The sequence below is a fragment of the Sodiomyces alkalinus genome, assembly GCF_003711515.1.
Source record: "Sodiomyces alkalinus F11 unplaced genomic scaffold SODALscaffold_7, whole genome shotgun sequence".
NCBI lineage: Eukaryota > Fungi > Ascomycota > Sordariomycetes > Glomerellales > Plectosphaerellaceae > Sodiomyces > Sodiomyces alkalinus.
In genome coordinates this window covers 1,631,467-1,649,269 of record NW_021167085.1, presented here as the reverse complement: position 1 = coordinate 1,649,269, position 17,803 = coordinate 1,631,467, and the positions used below count along the sequence as shown (strand labels likewise).

Below are 17,803 nucleotides of genomic sequence, written 5' to 3'. Positions count from 1 at the left end.
ATAGGTATAAGGACGTTATCCTTAGTAAACTATAGTTTAACGAATAGAATCCCGATATAGACTAAAAGCTTAGCTAGCTCTATTAGAGATTAGAGAGTAAGTAGGAGCCTATAAAGCAAACCTTACCCGATCCCGATATCCGTCGAAAATAGCAGAAAGACTTACCGACGAAGGAGCCTTAGGGAGACTTAGATAACCGCTAGAAGTCAGGGACTAAGGCGAAAGGAGTACGAAAGACTTTAAGATAGTAGTAGCGGCACGATAACCGATACGTAATAAATATTATTAAAGGAATCTATTAGATTATCTAAGCAGAGAGAGGACTCGTAGAAGGCGATCACGATAGACTCGCTAAGGTATTACCAGAATACCGTAAATACGGAAGGCTATTTGCCGAAAATTTAGAGACTAGATTACCGAAACATCGATACTACGATCACGAGATACCCCTTAAGGAAGGGATATACCCAAAATTCTTTCTAATTTACGGGCTAAATTAAAAGGAATTAAATAACTTAGAAGAATATCTCAAAGAAATACTAGTAAAAGGCTATATTAGAGTATTATAATTACTAGTAGGATACCTAATCCTATTTATACTAAAGAAAAACGGTAAACTATAACTATATATCGACTATTAATAACTTAACGATATAATTATTAAGAACCGCTACCCACTACCTTTTATCTCGGAGATATAAGATTAGCTAATTAGAGTATAATAGTTTATAGCACTTAATTTAAAAGGAGCCTATAACTTAATTAGGATTAAAGAAGGAGAAGAATAGAAAATAGCGTTCCGAATAAAGCAAGGATATTTTAAGTACCTTATTATACCTTTTAGATTAATGATTACGCCGGTATTATTCTAAACGCTTATTAATAATATCCTAAAGAAGTATTTAGATTATTTTATTATAGTATACCTAAATAATATCCTTATTTTCTCTAGAATACTCGAAGAATACCGATAATATATTCACACGATTCTATAACTCCTATAAAACGCTAACCTACTAATTAAGCTAGAAAAAGTCTAATTCTACACGTAAGAAGTTAACTTTTTAGGGTATATAATATAACCTAACGAAATCTATATAGATAAGGCGAAAATCTAATATATCTCTAAGTGGCTATAGCCGTAGAATATTCGCGATATTTAGTCTTTCCTCGGACTTATTAACTACTATTAACGATTTATTAAGGACTATAGTAAGATTACTATCCCCTTAACTAAAGTAACTAAAAAAGGACTCGACTTCGAATAGAACGAAAGAATAGAGGAAGTATTCTAAGCCCTTAAAGGAAGAGTTACTAGCGAACCTATCTTAGTAATACTAAACCCCGATAAAGAATACGAACTCGAAATAGACGTATCCGACTAGGCTTTAGGAGTATAACTCGGGTAATATAATACAGAAAGGAGATTATATCCTATAGCCTTTATATCTAAAAAACTCAGTAGACCGGAACTTAACTATCAGATCCACGATAAAGAGCTAATAGCTATTATTAAAGCCTTTAAGGAATAGAGACTATATCTATTAAGAATAAAATACCCGGTATAGGTCTACACGGATTATAAGAACCTTACGTAATTCACCACTACTAAGGTTCTTAATAAGCGATAGATCCGATAGGCAGAATTCCTATCCGAATTCAACTTCTATATTTAATATATAAAAGGAAGCGAAAATAGTCGCGTAGATACACTTAGCCGACTAGGAACACCCGATAAATCACCTAAACTATAAGCTATACTCTAGTAGGAAGGAGAAGCTCTCACCCTTAAAAACAGAGGAATAAACAGCATTAATCGGATAACCGACACCACGTTCGAAGAAGCACACGCCTCACCAATATATAGATATTAAGGAGTTTATAAGACCTACCGCCGATTACGATAATAATACGGCTATATAGAAACTAAAGAACGAGTTAGGGACTTTGTTCGTAACTACGATATTTACTAGAAAGTAAAGAGTAGCCGATATAAACCTTACGGACTACTAAAGCCACTACTAGTAGTAGACGGACTATGGAAATTAATTATAATAGACTTCGTGACAGGATTCCTAGTATCCAAAGACCTAGTAACAGGAACCGCCTACGATAGCGTATTCGTAATCGTCGACCGATTCACGAAATACACTCTTTATATTCTATATATTAAAAACACTATAATAAAAGAACTAGCTAGTATCTTTATTAACCGCCTAATCCGGGATCACGGCGTGCCGAATAAAATTATCACGGATAAAGATAAACTCTTTACCAGTAACTTCTAGAAAGCAGTTATAAGCTAGCTAGGAATAAAATATAAGTATTTAATAGCGTTTTACCCTATAACGGATAGATAAACCGAAATTATAAACTAAGTCCTAGAATAGTATCTACGATACTATATAGGGTACGAATAAGATAATTAGGTATAATACCTACTACTTATATAGTTTATATATAATAGCTCGTTAAACGAGTTAATAAAGAAAATACCGTTCGAAGTAAATTACGGGTATACCCCGATAGTATTTAGAAAACCTTTAGAAGGACTAAACGCACTAAGAGCGATAAAAACAGTTAAAAGCATGAAAAAACTACACGAAGAACTACGAACCGACCTAAAGATAGTCAGAACACGAATAAGCAGATACGTAAATTAATTAAGGATTAAGGGACCAACCCTTTTAAGGGGAGACCGCGTCTACCTTATTCGCAAAAACATCAAAACATAACGACTAAGCGATAAATTAGATTTCAAAAAATTAGGACTATTTAAAATCCTAGAGAAAAAATCAGATACAAACTACATCCTATCACTACCTCCGATAATAAGGATACATAATAATTTCTATATTTCATGACTTAAACTAGTATCGAAAAACGTAAAAATAATATAAGATAAAATCGTAGTGGATACTAGCGACGTGTACAAAGCAGAACGAATCCTCGACCACCGAGAGACGCTAGACGGCACCGAATATTTTATAAAGTGGAAAAACTACGACTATAGCGATAATATATAGGAACCTAAAGGCAACTTGATTAATTATAAATAACTCCTAAAGTAATACCGATAAAACACTATCAGGACCTAGAACCAGACGCCGCGGTCTACGTAAAATTAATATCCGAAAGATCACTTATATCCTGCGCTATAATTTAATTCTAATTAATCACGTTAACCGTACTAGCCGCCTACGTAGCTAATATAGCCTCCGACTCCGCATAACAAACCTCGGCTTCCTTCTATTCTAACTCCTCGAGCTCCTCCACGCTTACGAGGTCCTTACGTACTATTTCGACCCCCTTCTCGCGAAGTAACCGACGTATCTTCCGGAGACGGAGCAGACAGGATAATACCTTGTTTATCTCCTGGCGAGCACGGGCCTTTATAGCCTCAAGCTCTCAACGACGAATCGTTAGGACCTCCTCCGCTTACTCCTCCTCGCGCTTAAGACGACGAAGCTCGTCGTGAATACGGTTAACTAGTAAACCACACGGTTAAAAGAAGAAGGCGGGAAAGAAAGGGAGGGCTAACCCTACTAGAAGATATAGAAACCCGCGAAGAATCGTAAGAACGGCTAACAGAATAACAGGATAAGTAGCGCCCGATACTATCCAGAATAAAACAAGGAAGCGATTAGTCGAAGCAACACGAACAGGGCGAAACCTCAAAACCCTAGTCGGTAATAAGGGCAGAAATTCGAACTCGATTAAGAGCAGAACGAGAAACGGCGGGCTTAGCGGAACGTTTCTGCACACGGTCGGATATAATAGTTAGCAGTAAGGAAAAGAAAAAACAGGGAAACGATAAACCTGGGAAAGGCGACCTACTTATACGACCGCTAGGACAGCGCCTAGAAGAGGGGAGGTAATATTATAGCTAATAGGCCTAATATATACTAGCACGAAGGATATACTAGTGTATAACAGACTAGGACGATTAGCGTACTAGGACGTAACCAGAAGATAACTTAGGAGGATATTATATGCCGGGTCACGGGATAACTCTCTAAGTAAGGATATACTAGTATATAGAATACTAGTATACTAGACACACTAGTATAACTACGGAGGCTATTCACCGGGTATTCACCGGGAGGCTCGTGAACAGGAAGTAAACAGTAAGTGAACAGCGAGTAAATAACCGGGTATATATACTAGAGTATCCTAGGTCTTACTTCTATTAGAGAATAAGATATCGATTAATCTAAGTCTTCACCTAGACTACTATTCTACGCTTAAACCTACCTTATAAAGAAGACGCCTAGTCTTTACGACGTAACTACGACCAGACCACTACGAACGACAGTTACTACTCTTTAGTTAATATCCTCTTCTTATTTTGAACTAAAACCTCGACGCTAGTCCCCTATCGTCCGCTATATTATAGAGGACCGGAAGCTGTCGTAATAAGATAATACCGTTTAGTCGCGTAGATCTATTGTTAAGGCCGGTATAATGACTTTACGAGATTACCGCGGCTTTTATTCCACCGGTTTCTTATTTTCTTTTTTTAGTTCCACTTATTCGTCGTTTTCTTGCTTTAGTTCTATCTATTTCTCTTTTTCTTTTTTTAGCTCCGGCTAGCTAGTATTAGCTGGCTATAATCCTTCTTACTCTTTATCGGTAGCCTTTCCTTTGCCTTTATTCTTTTCCGCGCGAGGCCGCTTAGTGATTTTTTTCTTTACCGTAATTAGAATATTATCTTCTTCCTCCGGCTCTTTTTATATAGTTATTTTTCGGCCCGCGCGCTTACGAGAAATATTAGAGTTAACTTAGTCGGCTTCGACTTCCGTTATACGAAGAAAGCTAAGATAAACTTCTTTCAAAAGTCTAATTCCAGACTCGCATAGTAGCGTACGTAAAGTGATAGTTATATATATCTCGCTTCGATAAAAGTCGACTTTTTACGGGTTCTTATCGTTATAGGGGAAAACCGTAAGGTCTCGGTCGAACTATTCTTTCTTCGTGTTAAACTGTGTAATAATATAACGTATAAGATCTTAATACGTGGGTAATACTAGGTCGAGTAAAATGGTAACTCGGCCTATAACCTTTTATCCGAGTATATTTATGAATTTTTAAAAGGAGATACCGCCGCTTAAGACTATATAGTACTCGCCGCTATATAACGTAATACTAATTTCCTTTATCGGCGTGGGTTACTTTTCCTTATTAGTTTACGCTATACTAACTTTTCGCTCCGTCTTACCGAGCCGTAGCGCCCGTATTAGTATTTAACCTTGCCGGGCTCTAGGCGCCTGCACGGCCCTGGTTTCCGTCTTAGGCTTTTATTCCCTTTTAGGTGGTGTTGATTCAGTTAAATTAATAACAGACCTATCCGAAAAGGCCGGTGAAGTTTCTTTTTTAACCCGGCTAGTGATGTTAGGAGATAAACTATAGCTTAGGCAGACCGCCTAATAGGGATTTCGATTAAATAGAAGTGTATATTTAATATTCAAGATAGGGCAGAGTAAAAAGACGTCCTCTGTTATTATATTAATAGTAAGATTATCGCGTTAAATTATGTATAATAGAAAGATGCTGCCAGAAAGTACCGTAAATGCTTGCGCGATGTTGTATAATAGCTTTTCAGATAATTATATTTATGCGGGCTTTGGATATAAGAGCTAGTAAGTACCGTAAATACTTGCGCGATATTATATAGCAGGTTATAAGAAATTCTTATTTATATGGGCTTTATACGTAATAGTTATAGGCGAAATCATTAACTTACTATTTACTATATTCTGATATATAAAGGTAAACAGTACTACTAAGCCTACCTTCGGCGTATACCTAGTGATGCGTTATTACTATTTTTAGAAGTTGTTACAGTGTCCCCTGCGGCATGCGGTACAAGACAACGAATAGTAGCGCAGAGGGAACTGCCGAGTCGTGACGGCTAGTGGGGACTATTCCCGTACCAGTACCCCTGAATTACACTCCAAGTTCACCCTTTTGCACACACACTGCATTACTAAGGTAAGAATGGATACTAAACAGTACCTTGTATCATTTTGGGGATTACCCCAGCAAGTCTTTTTATTCCCCATCACCATAACAACACGACGCAGGCTCTTTTACCCCTTTCCTCTTTTCTCCTCTTCTTCTCCGAGGGTCCGAAGGAACATCATGTATTCCCAACCTTGGCCCCTTAGTCTAGAATGTCCTCAAGAAACTAGTACAGAAACCTGTGAGAATCCGCTGTCGTCCTAATTCCGCCCCTCCCTTTCCCTTCAAACGCCGCTCAACTCCTTGAACGACAAAGAGAAGAAAGAAAAAAAAAAAGAAAAAGAAGAGGCCTAGAACATTCTATCATTGTAGTCCAACTGATAAGGAAGAAAGAAACATGAAGGCGGCGGCTGCGGGAACCAAGTAGAAGCAAGCATCTGTCGCTATAATGCGACGGGTGCAAATGTCGTAGGTCGCTCATGCAGATCGTGATGCATTGGGTGGTATCAGCCAAAACAGAGACGGCGGAAAACAAATAGGAAAAAAAAAGATAATGGAAAAAAAAGGAAAAAAAGAGGTACGCTGTCGAGGAGGTCGCTCCAATCGGGGTGGTGCCGAAACAGGGGCGAAGAGGTAGGGAGCGTTCGATATGAATGAATGCATGGATGTATGTATGTATATATATATATATATACCGGAGAACACAAGGTAATAGGTAATTGGGAGCAAGGGAAAACAACTGAAACAACCGTAGGGTATCAAGTCCTGTCCTGCACTACTCCCATCTAATCATTTTGATGGGCCGGCTTGGTGAGTGAGAAGCCCCGGAATCGTCTGTGGAACTTGTGGCCAACGCCAGCTGACTGTCCATGCTGGCATTGACTGGACTCGATCCGGGACAACCGGGCTGCCGACGTGAAATCGCTGCTCGCCTCGAAACTCGGTCGCACCCGGTCCATCGACGCCCGCAGCCGATCAAAAGACGGCCTCGCTCGGTCAAACGACGGCCGTGCCGCGGCCCCTGAGATTTCCATCGACATGCGATGTCCCGTATAGTTTGTCCCGTCACTGCCGTTTTGGCTACGCGCGTTGTGCGTCGTCCGCGTCGCCACAGAGGGCGGGTAAATCGGCCTGGCGTCCTCGTCTATGCTGCCGTAGTGCATGTGCTTGGGTTTCCGCGCGCTGTTGTCGGATGAGTTGGACGCCGAGTTGCTATCCCGTCGCGCCGCCACCGTCTTCTGCCCGTCAAGAGGCTCCTGCGTGAGATGCGCGAACTTGCCTTGCCTCTCTTGCTCGCGGATAATATCAACGTCGTAAGGGAAGTACACCTTTTGCAACGCCTTGATCGCGAACCGGGGGAATAAGCTGACCACGGGCACGATGAAGAAAACCGCCCAGAATGACGCTTGGCTGTACACCTGCGGCGCTGCGTTATAGAACGCTCCCGCATACGGATCCGCCGTGTAAGCGCCCGTAGAGAGAAAGATCGTCAGGTCGCTGATGATCACCGAGAGGAGAATGACCCAGTCCCATCGGTACGTGTTGATCAGAATGTACAAGTTGATGGTGACAACAGCCGGATGAGCGATATAAGCCCCCAGCCTTGTTCGGTCCTCAATGTTCAGCCCATTGAACGTGACGAAGCTGGTGCGAACGACCGTAAGATACGGAACATAGAAGACGATGACGGATTGGTAAACTCCGTCAAGCATGTATAGCCTGTGGTCACGATTAGTTTTGACGGAAAAAGAGAAGGAGAAGAAAAAAAAAAAAAAGAAGAAGAAGAAGAAGAAGAGAAACTGCCATGACAGTTCACAAGCCAACATACCAGAACTTCAACTGAGTCCACTCGAGCCGCTCAATGCCCCGGCGATACAGCTGCGGAACGGCGAGGGACACTTTATCGGACACATCCTGGTCCAGAACGCCCATGATAGCCACGGGCACCGACGTGTAGAAAAGCGTGAAGAAGAGAATGTACGTGTAATCGAAAATGTAAGTGATGTCGAAGTCGCAGTAAATCTGGTACCAGAAAATACTGAAAACCCAGATGATACTCTTGTAAAAGAAGTTGGCGATGGACTCGGCCATTCTGCGGTATGACCATCGACCGTGCACCAACACCAACCTCTGGAGAAACCGAAACTGCCCGATGGCGTAGTCCGAAGACATGACCGCCTGGCGACCCTCCAAGCCCGCGATGCCCACGCCAACGTCGGCCTCCTGGATCATGGCAACGTCGTTCGCACCATCGCCAATGGACAGCGTCATGACATCGAGTCCGTTCTTGACCATGGACACCACGGCCGCCTTCTGCGCAGGGCTGACACGGCAGCAGAGGACCGACTTGCACTGCTTGCACAGCAGCAGGAACTTCTGCTTCAGCGAGTCGTGCAGAGCCCATTTGAGCGTATAGCCGTCGATCACAAGGCCGTGGGTCGGCGGCGGAGGCTCGTGGTTGTGCTTCGCCTTGGCCAAGTCGTCATCGTCCCCGGTCAGGTTAAACGTCTTCAAATTGGCGTCCAGTTCTTCGCGGAGTTGGCCCAGAATCGCCTCGTCAGTGGTCTCGCCTGATTCGTCTTCTTCGACCTTGAGATGGATGAGTTCCATATCGTTGCTGAGCAAGTTGCACGAGAAGCCAATGTTGATCGCCGTCTCCACCTTGTCGCCCGTCAAAACCCAGAGCTTGATGCCGGCTTCACCGAGGAGCGCGATCGTGTCGGGGACACCATCTTGCAGCCTATCTTCGATGGCCGTGCCGCCGAGAAGCGTCAACTCCTGCTCAATGCGGGAAGCCACGGATTCCATCTTTTCCTCCCGGTCTTCCAAGGCCGCCGCTGCGGCGTCGTATTCCTGACGCCACGCCACGTAGAATTCCTCTGAAAGTTCTCGCTGGGCGATGCAAAGTGTTCTCAGCCCTTCCCGCGCGAACATCTCCAGATGCTCCGCCGTAGCTCCCCTCAGTTCCGCCTGCTCGCCTCGCTTCAGACGAGAATAGATGATGCTGTCGGCGCCCTTGCAGATGAGCAGGAGGCGGTTGTCCGGCATGCGGAGGACCACGCTCATCCGCTTCCTGGTCGAGGTAAATTCGATCATTGTCAAGATTGGGTAGTGGCGTTCCTGGCCCATCACATTCAGCGTGATCCCGTCGCTGTTGCCGTGGAGGACGGTGAAGCCCATGTCACGGGCCGTCGAGACGAGAGCGGCCTCGTCTGGCGACTGGGCCCTGAAGCCCATCCTGGGAGGGTCGCCAGCGTGTCGCTCTGCGATGACACTGTGGCAGAGCGCCAGGGCCAGCATGAAGTTCTCGTTGGCGGCTTGCTGTTCTTGCCCGGATTCCCCTGCCAAATCCGCCACGAAATCCGGCGCGACGAATGTCACATCGTCGTCGTGTAGGTAAGGGTTTTCATGCATCCTCCGAAGGCCCTCAATTGCGCGAACCTTGCCTGCGGAAATTTCCGCCTTCGCCCTCGCAGACTCTTTCTCGACGTCGATGCCCATCCGCTTCTGCATCCCGGCCTGTGCTTCTGTATAAGCTTCACCGTAAGGCTGCCCGTTGATGGTGGCCTTCTTGAACTCCATCACGTTCTGCGTTAGAGTGCCCGTCTTGTCCGAGAAGATGTACTCGATCTGTCCCAGATCGTCCGAGATATTCCACGTCTTGGGAATACACGGTTGGTCGATCGGCTCGTAGTACATCTGGACGTCGCTATAAATGAAGATGGCCTGCAGCAGCCGAACAATCTCCAGAGTGATGTAGAGCGAGATGGGAACCAAATTCTGGAAGAAGATGATGGCGGCCCAGAAGGTGATGAATCCGGTCATGGCAGGACTTCCGCCGATAGATCCGAAGTTGAAATAATGCAGCGACCTGTCCGTCCCCGCCCACGAAGTGCCGTTGACAACGGCCGAGACGAGACACATGCCAATCAGAATACCGAAATTGCAAATGACGTTGAAGTTCAGCTGGCGGGCAATACGCGCCCGTTTGCTAGGTGTGACTCCAGAGTTGATCATGATCTTTGTGTCGTGGCCAGTGAAAACGACGACGCCGAGAGCCCACTCGGTGTTGCGGAGGTTGCACCCACGAAGCAGCATGTTGTCGATAGTCAACGGCTCAACCATGTCTTGAGGTTCGGAATCCGGCCCACCAAACTTCTGCTGCCACTTAATAGCTCCATTGTATTTGTAGAGATTCGGCTGGGGAGCTTCGCTGTCGATCCAAAACTGGGCTCGCTCGCAATCCCGGGCGTGTTTCATCGATCGGCCGCATCGGAGAGAGGTGCGGACCTTGAGATTAGTCTCGCCATCAAGGTTCTTCGTCTCCACGTAGCAGACGCCCTCGGCGTCCGATGTGGAAAGGACAACAATATCTGCCGGAATCTCGTCGTCGTTGTATATGCGGACGAAGTCGCCTACTCGGAGGTCTTTCCAAGCGTCCTTGTGGAAGCGGGCGTCGCCCCTGGCGGGTAGCTCGGGATTGATAAGGTTGCCGTTTTGGTGTTTTAGCCGATCCGCTCTTTCCCGATCAGCCGCGTCCGGGAATTCCAACTTTTGGCGAGGCATCGGGGATGGGACTGGGGTCAGCTGGATGCCTTCCCGTATGGAAGCGAAGGATTGACGCTGAGTGGCGAGCGTATCGATGGAAGGCCGAGGGGCGCTTGCCTCGAGTGCGACACGACGCTTGGCCCTCTCCTCCCTCGCCTTCTTGGACCACAGCGTCTGCATCCAGTGCCAGATGGTACCGAAAAACCTTGTATTGGCCTTCTTGATCTTCCTCCACAGGGACACATTGTCCTCATGAACGTTGACATTCTCCAAACCACCAAGCCGGTGGACCGGGGCGTTGTTCAGCTCGTTGTCGAGGACGGTTCTTCTGTAGTCCTCGATGGCGTCTTTGATGGCGGTGATGGTGAGAATAGCGATCAGGGGCACCGAGCTCAGGCCTGGATTGTAGCCTCCAAAGATGGGGAAAAACTAACAGGTAGGTGTTGGCAACTACTACTTGGGTCACGGAAAGGGTGAACGAGGGGGGAATTTGCAGAATGTATACTTACAACCAGGATGACGACGAAGAGGAAGAAAATATTGGCGATGTTATGGAACTGGAACCACAGATTCTTTGGTATAAAGGATAATGGGGTGTATTTGGCGGTCCTGATCTTGTTCCGGGCGAACTGTTGACTTGGACTACCATTCTCATCGAGGAGATCTGGTGGGAGAGGCAAGTTGACGAAGAGCTTTCTACCGGCACCGTGGTGGTCGGGGTGGTCCGGATCGCTCGGGTGCAGCTTCTCGTTAACGTTGAACGTCTTACGAGCACGCTGAAGGATGGGCATTTTCATGAGATTGCTGCCCATGGTGGCTGTCCGTTTGGGCTTCTGGGTCTCTTGTTTTGCCCCAGGCCCCTCGGCCTCCGGAAGGGTCGGAGAAATCATGGTCGGGTCGTGGTTATGGTTACGCGCGGGCGCAAAGGCCCGTTAACCTACTTGACGGCCACCGCGATAATCCCGCCAGGGAAGAGGTGATGGATTGTCGTTGGTCAAAGCGAGTGTTTGATAGTGGTCGCTGCTGGTATAGACGTGTTGAAAGCAAGTCAGGTCGAAGGGAGCGTGGAGCGTAGAGCGAGGTTCGGCGACGAATAGAAAGGGTCCGTTTATGCAGTAGTCCGAGATGTGCGTTATAGTCGAGTTAATGTGTAAAAGCCCGCCGTGTGCAGGGGGAACGGGTTCGAAATCGTGATAGTAACGAATGGACAGGTGGTTGTAGGAAAGAATTATTTTGCCGGAGAAGACACGCAAGTGGAGAGCGATGGGTTGCGACGGAATGGAAGTGGAAGGGAGGCGGCGGTGCAATTCCCGCCTCAGGAGGCAGACGGGTCCCCAGGGTGAGGGGGTTCAACCGCTGTCAGAGGGATCGCAACCACGACAAGTACCTACAGAGTAAAGACTGGGGAAAAGTTACAGGTACGAATCACGGAAGGCTCCACTAAAAAGTACCCCGTAATAGTCCGTAGAGCTTGGTCAACCTCAACCTCTGGCTAGCATGTCGTACTACATACGAATATACTTCGAACCAAGTACATATGGACTGCATATAGGGGGTCCGATGCTGTATCTACGAAGCAATTGCAATGACCCTAAGAAGTCTTCTTACGTCGAGTTAATTGCCGTGTCGGGTATGTCACTTTCAAGTGTACCATTCAGGGTCTCTTCCCCTTTGGCACTACTCATATCATTGCACCCCCTATCCCTGTTAGACCGTTATTATTAATACATGAAAACGCGGAGAGGGGGTGAGGTAATTAGTCAGTAAGTACCACGTCCCGGAAGGGCCGGGAACTAACAAGACTCCGAGGTTGCTAGGCGGGTATCCTGATATTTCTATCACGGTCCCATGCAATCTCCTAGGCTCCGTACTAATGGAGAATAGAGACCTACGAAGAGAAATGGGCAAAAGGAGCCTCATGCCACGAGTGGGCTGGTGATTCCAGGGACGCGTCTTAGAACGCCAAAAGATGACCCGTTTCTCATCTCGTTCAAGTCGCCATGATCAGAAATGCAATTCACTCACCGTGGGCTGTATGAAGAAGTCTTGCTTACAAATATTTGATCTCCGCGAGGCCAGACGGGTTTAGCATACCTTAGCGACTGGAGTTAACTCCGTCCTCCCGAACGGAACCCGACGGAGTAAGAAGCGGAGTTTACGTGCCTCATACAACGTACCTTGCCATACGTACCTAATGTCAGCAACACCACCGATGGCAGCTACCTCAGGTACCTTAGTTGCATCGGTTTTGAACTGGCGAGTCGTTACTATCTACCCTACCTTACCTTACCTTAGGTGCCTTAGTCAATCCGCACTCATACCAAATGGGACATCCAAAAAGAAGGGGGGCTGCAGGTTTCGTGCTTGTACCAGATCGCAATGAGTTTGAGGGAGGGCTACCTTTTACTCAGTACCGATACGATAGGGGCGCATGCGTTTCGTACGGAGCAAGTATGGAAACAAACCAATAAAACTCACCAAGAAGAAAGGAAAAGGGGGAGAGGAGAAGTGTGGGACGATCCGCATTCTTGCCTTGTCACAAAATAGCAATCCAACCTGCGGATCCCGAGTTTCCCGGATTCCAGGCTGACCTCCGAATATTCGCACCTCTTAAAGAGGCTAGGAGCGACAGGGGTGACGGGGCTTACAAGGACGAGATACCTACCTACCAGGTAAATTAGTCTCCAACGCTGCTTTTCTACCTCATACCCGTATAGCGTACATCATGAATCTTGTCCGTCACTACCTTACCTTATCCATCTCTTCTGCAAGTTCGGCACTTTTCAGCTGACGAGGTGGTTACGGGCGCCCTGAAGGATGGGGAAGGCCGGGGGAGGGGGGCTCCAAGGGTAGTGAGTTTTGGACAGATCCTCGTCATGTTCATATGCACTTCTGCGCCGCTGACAGACGGTAAGCCAACCAGGAGCACGATTCCTAGGGATCGACCAATCCATCTAGGTGTAGTATTAACCAATTGCGGACGTACGCATCCTCCGAGCTGGCTTTTTGCCAGGAGGAACCGTCGTGTACCCCAAACCGTTGTCCGACATCTACCTTAGTTAAGGTACCTAAGGTAGGTAAGGTACTTATGACCATGGGACCCCCAGAGGATACTCGGATACGGCTTTCATCAATGTCGGTTTCGGGGGAGGGAAGAACCGTCGAACGAAGCATTATTGCCAAGTGTCCGTATCCGTACCGAATGAGGAGAAGTTACAAGTCACGTGATAGCGCAGAACGTGACGAAGTCGACCAATGAGCTGTAGCCTAGGTGGGGTCGCTACGCGCCACTTTCTCTTTGGGACGCGTTCCCATCAAAGAGGATCCGATCAAAGAGGACTGCTTTGTTAGATGTGACCGAAGTCCGTGTATTCCCGTCATTCGATTATCATCTAGTTGACGGTCAGGATGTGTATTTAAGGATCACTGTCATGACTTGTGTTCAAGTCGACGCATTCATTTAACCACAGGCTCTTTCCACACATAGCCTCCTGGCTCATGAGAGCGCCATGCCCTACGACCAAAGAAGTATACGAAATTACTTCCTTTCCCGCCAAACCAAGTCATCCCAGACGCCTACGGGGAACTCGGCTTCACCTCAGGAGCCGATCGATAACAGAGGCGTCAGCGCAACCGGCAGCGGTCGGGACAGCGCTCCCGAGCTGGTTGGTGCAAACCGGCCATCTCCAGATGGTGATGTTCCACCAGCCAGCGAACTAAGCCAGTCGTCTTTCCACCGGTCAGATCAGGAATCTGATGGCTTAGGGCAGAAGAGCACTGCTCTCAACTCCGTCCCGATAGACCTCTGGCATGAAGAGGTCTGTGGTCGTGGCCAGTCCACGCCGAAGCGTCCTACAACGCCGGTGACCAAGGTCTCTGATCTTGCTGGCATATCGACTCCCACACGAGCTTTGTTCGGTGTAGCCAAACATGAGATAAGCACCGGCAAACGTAATGCAGACGTCGCTTTTCTTTCACCCAAGAAAGACAGGACCAAGTCTGCCAGGCTAGACGCAACGTCATGTGCCCTGTTCGGGTCGCCAACGCCGCCGCCTCCTCTTTCCAAGCTTCCCTCCTCCTCTCTCCCACCATCCTCTCCATCAGTTTCAGAGAATGCGAGGCCGTCTTTTACTCGTGACATGGAAATCAAGGGTTCAGACGATGAAGATGACGATGCCGCCTCCGACTCTTCCTTCCCTGAACTTGAGCTGCTTTCGAAACCGAACCCCCTACCCAAGCCGTCGTCTGAGCCCTGGGCTCCGTTCGCTACCCCAAAATCGCGAAGGAAGACGGGAAGAGTCCACCAATCACCACTAACAATTCATCCCAAGCCCATGTTTAATATGAAGACGTTACTTGAGCATCAACGCAAAGAGGATGCGATCCTAGCCAGCTTCGAAAGGCTCGAGGAGGCCGAAGCCAAGGCTAGGGAAGAAGCGGCTGAGACGGAAACGGACCACGCCGACTTTAAACCCAGTCCTAACACAGCTCGACGAAGATTCATCAGCGTCGCCGGTCTCAAAGATGACGAGGTGGCGGGGAAGGCGTTGCGGGCCATGGAACGTACCGAAGCCGCAAGCGCGGTGAAGAACCGTTGGTACTTCTTTAATCCTCATTGTGCGCCGGCAGACACATCCGAGCCTTTCCCTCGCAAGGCCGCGAAGGGCCTCTGGGGCGTCCTGGCCGTGGACGGAACGCGAGCCCTGCACCTTCGGTCGTCTTTGTTCAAAGACATTGCCCGCAGGGTTGAACTCCCCGACGAGATCCTTCTCTGGGCTTTGCATTCCATACATTCTGAAAAGTCTCTACAGCTTCGACAGGAGTACTGCAATCTGGTCAGCAACGTTTCCGAAGGTCAGATCAGGCGACTGGCCACCCCGGAATTATTGCAGCAGCTGTTCCAACGTATAGGGGCGAATCCTCGCATTGACGATCGAAAGCTTCAGCCGGTGAGGCAAGTCGAGAGACCCTACGAAGACAGAGACTGGGCAGCATTGCGCCTGTATCTTGATTGGATCTACAATATATCGCCCTATCTTGAGCCAGAGTCTCTTACCTACGCCGCTATAACTCTTCTTCGCATGGCCGTTGACGAGACACTTCTCGCCAATCCCGATGTCCGAGTCGACCACCAATATGCGCTTCTTGGCCTTGTCAAAGCTGTCGACGCTGCGTCTTGGAACAAGTTTGTAAGCATTATCCTTTCTTTTTATTCATTACTTTTACTTCTTCCATGAAACTGTGGGGAAAACTGACCAATTTTCAGTGCGAAGATGTCTCCAATTCCTTGTTTTCCGCTTTTGAACAAAGCGTTTTCCGTTTGTTGCCTCTTCTATCCATGAGCGGGGCTGACGCGAGGCTCCGTCAGCTGCGACAAAGGCTGGCGGCTGTATTTTTCTTCGACAACGCGTCGCTTGCCGGAGAACACCCCGATTCCGATATCATCATTCGGGAGGCTGCCGAGCGTCTTAAGAAGGGCGACTATCAGATCAACCGCAAGACGGACTACGGAGAGCTCAAGGCGCGAGTCCAGCTGCTCGACATTGCCCTCGGGGACGGCGCATTCACGCCGCATGAAAGCGATGCCGATCACGAGATCAAGTTCAACGCCGACGTGGACAATCTTGCCCAGCAACTGAAGAGTCTCTGGGTCAGCATCAAAGACTCGGGCGCCGTTTACCTCTCCCGGACCGAAGCTAAAAGTGCTATCGACAGTGCTCAGAAACGACTCACGTACCAGATCCGAACCCAACCCCCGCCCAAAGAGAGCATCTTCGACTTGCCCGGGCATAGGGAACAGGAGGTGGTGACGCAAAGGCAAAAGGACTTCATGGATAAATTCATCGGAAACCTCAAGAAACCCAAAGCGGGCAGAATAGAGGCTCGATCACGTCAAGATGGCATCGCAACTAGTGATGACGAAGCGGCGGGCAAAGACGAAACTTTCATGACTGCCCTAGACGTCTGAGTTGGACCCCTAGGCCTTGTTTCAAAGGGAAGACATTATATGGTATATATGGGTAAATGGTAATGATAATGACTTGGTTTAGCCTGGCTACGAACATGGTCTGTGATGATCATACAACATCTTAAGGTACAGAAGCAGGCCTTTCTACCCATGTAGCTCCGGATCTTCAAAAGATCTTCAAAAAAAAAATGGCAGACTAGAACAACCAGCCTATTCCGGGGTGGGCGGGAAAAGGAGGAGTGTAGGGGAAGATCTGGCGGCGCGGCTGGGGTGTGGGGCGTGGCATGATGCTGCTCCAGCCTAAACGCGCTTAATCGAAGAACTTGCGGTTGGGGTTCTGTCCGAAAAGAGTCTCCCGCACGGCCGGCAACGCAGAGTCCTGCAGGAGTTTTAGTCGCTCTTCGAAAGTGTTGTTAATCTCGATCTTGCCATTTCCGCCAACGATGAAGGCACCACCGCTGCTGTAAAATCCCACTCGTCAGCATGGCTACACTGGTATAACAAACAAGGAACAACTGCGTACCTTCCCTCGGGGAGATATTCCTCCGTGTCCACGACAGCGGCAGTGTCCTTGCCAACCTCTTTCTTGTATTCCTTTACGGCATCCTCAATGGCCTTCTTCGTGATGTCCTCGTCGGCTTTCCGGACGCGGACCTGGACCTCGGCTTCATTCAGGGCGTAGAGTCCCTCAAGGATTAGGTTCTTCAAGATGCCCTGGTATTTGGACTTGTCCTTTGGCCCTTCGCCAAGCTTGTCGGTTGCGGTTTCGAAGATAGAGTCCAGCATCTCCTGTCGAGCCGCGAGGATCCTCAGTCGGGTCTTGTTGGCAACGGTGGAGCGGGTGATTTGTTGGGACATGGTGGCCTGTTTGAACTTCTTCTCGTAGGACGCGTCGATTGCGTCTGTCTCCTGGCGGACGAGCCTGGACTTCTCGATAGCAAACTCCTCATTGGCCTTGATCTCGATCTCGCGGGCTTTCTCCATGGCTTCCTGCTTGATGAACGCCGTCATCTTGCGGAGCTCCTGACCAACCTGGATACGGGGCGAGGAATATTAGCCTCTATCTCGCTGCTGCGGGGATGTTAAAAGCAGAGGGGCCTCCTTCCCATGTGAAAGGAGCGCCCCGGGGTGGGCGAGCGAGCTCACTTGGTCGTCGGTCAACGGTTGTTGTGACATGTTGAATGGCGTTTTCGTTAACACCGAGAGACTGTGGTAGGGTGTGATTCGGCGGGCAATTCGAATGAAGGAGGTGATGGGCGGACGAATTCGACACTCTGAAGGTCACGTAGTCGGTATGTCGGGATGTCGGTTTGAAGTGAAAGACCT

The 17,803-nt window shown here is 48.0% G+C and overlaps 4 protein-coding genes across 4 annotated transcripts; 1 reads left to right on the top strand and 3 right to left on the bottom strand.

Moving 5' to 3' along the window:
* Positions 1 to 3,438: 3,438 nt before the first annotated feature.
* Positions 3,439 to 6,624, bottom strand: SODALDRAFT_361266 (hypothetical protein; the record flags this gene model as incomplete). The annotated part of the gene is made up of 3 exons (XM_028614352.1): positions 3,439 to 3,468; positions 6,340 to 6,437; positions 6,543 to 6,624. 3 exons carry the CDS (start codon positions 6,622 to 6,624, stop codon positions 3,439 to 3,441), a joined length of 210 nt encoding a protein of 69 aa, XP_028465357.1.
* On the bottom strand, positions 6,543 to 11,764 carry SODALDRAFT_380000 (phospholipid-transporting ATPase). The gene is made up of 3 exons (XM_028615082.1): positions 11,019 to 11,764; positions 7,790 to 10,938; positions 6,543 to 7,680 (listed from the first exon to the last, which is right to left on the bottom strand). The coding sequence occupies exons 1-3, from the start codon at positions 11,397 to 11,399 to the stop codon at positions 6,747 to 6,749; spliced, it is 4,464 nt and encodes a 1,487-aa protein (XP_028465356.1). The 5' UTR covers positions 11,400 to 11,764; the 3' UTR covers positions 6,543 to 6,746.
* A 2,087-nt stretch (positions 11,765 to 13,851) lies between these two features.
* Positions 13,852 to 16,672, top strand: SODALDRAFT_199644 (hypothetical protein). The gene is made up of 2 exons (XM_028607197.1): positions 13,852 to 15,698; positions 15,776 to 16,672. The coding sequence occupies exons 1-2, from the start codon at positions 14,019 to 14,021 to the stop codon at positions 16,475 to 16,477; spliced, it is 2,382 nt and encodes a 793-aa protein (XP_028465355.1). The 5' UTR covers positions 13,852 to 14,018; the 3' UTR covers positions 16,478 to 16,672.
* Positions 16,479 to 17,730, bottom strand: SODALDRAFT_334656 (vacuolar ATP synthase subunit E). Its single transcript, XM_028612267.1, has 3 exons — positions 17,624 to 17,730; positions 17,001 to 17,509; positions 16,479 to 16,938 (listed from the first exon to the last, which is right to left on the bottom strand). The coding sequence occupies exons 1-3, from the start codon at positions 17,651 to 17,653 to the stop codon at positions 16,788 to 16,790; spliced, it is 690 nt and encodes a 229-aa protein (XP_028465354.1). The 5' UTR covers positions 17,654 to 17,730; the 3' UTR covers positions 16,479 to 16,787.
* Between the last annotated feature and the right edge of the window lie 73 nt (positions 17,731 to 17,803).

Coding starts and splice junctions, on each gene's coding strand:
- SODALDRAFT_380000 (XM_028615082.1), bottom strand. CDS start 11,399: ATGATTTCTCCGACCCTTCCGGAGGCCGAGGGGCCTGGGGCAAAACAA. Junction 10,939..11,018: donor TCTTCGTCGTCATCCTGGTT/GTAAGTATACAT, acceptor CCTACCTGTTAG/TTTTTCCCCATCTTTGGAGG. Junction 7,681..7,789: donor TGGACTCAGTTGAAGTTCTG/GTATGTTGGCTT, acceptor TCGTGACCACAG/GCTATACATGCTTGACGGAG.
- SODALDRAFT_199644 (XM_028607197.1), top strand. CDS start 14,019: ATGCCCTACGACCAAAGAAGTATACGAAATTACTTCCTTTCCCGCCAA. Junction 15,699..15,775: donor CTGCGTCTTGGAACAAGTTT/GTAAGCATTATC, acceptor ACCAATTTTCAG/TGCGAAGATGTCTCCAATTC.
- SODALDRAFT_334656 (XM_028612267.1), bottom strand. CDS start 17,653: ATGTCACAACAACCGTTGACCGACGACCAA. Junction 17,510..17,623: donor AACCGTTGACCGACGACCAA/GTGAGCTCGCTC, acceptor CCCCGTATCCAG/GTTGGTCAGGAGCTCCGCAA. Junction 16,939..17,000: donor GAATATCTCCCCGAGGGAAG/GTACGCAGTTGT, acceptor GGGATTTTACAG/CAGCGGTGGTGCCTTCATCG.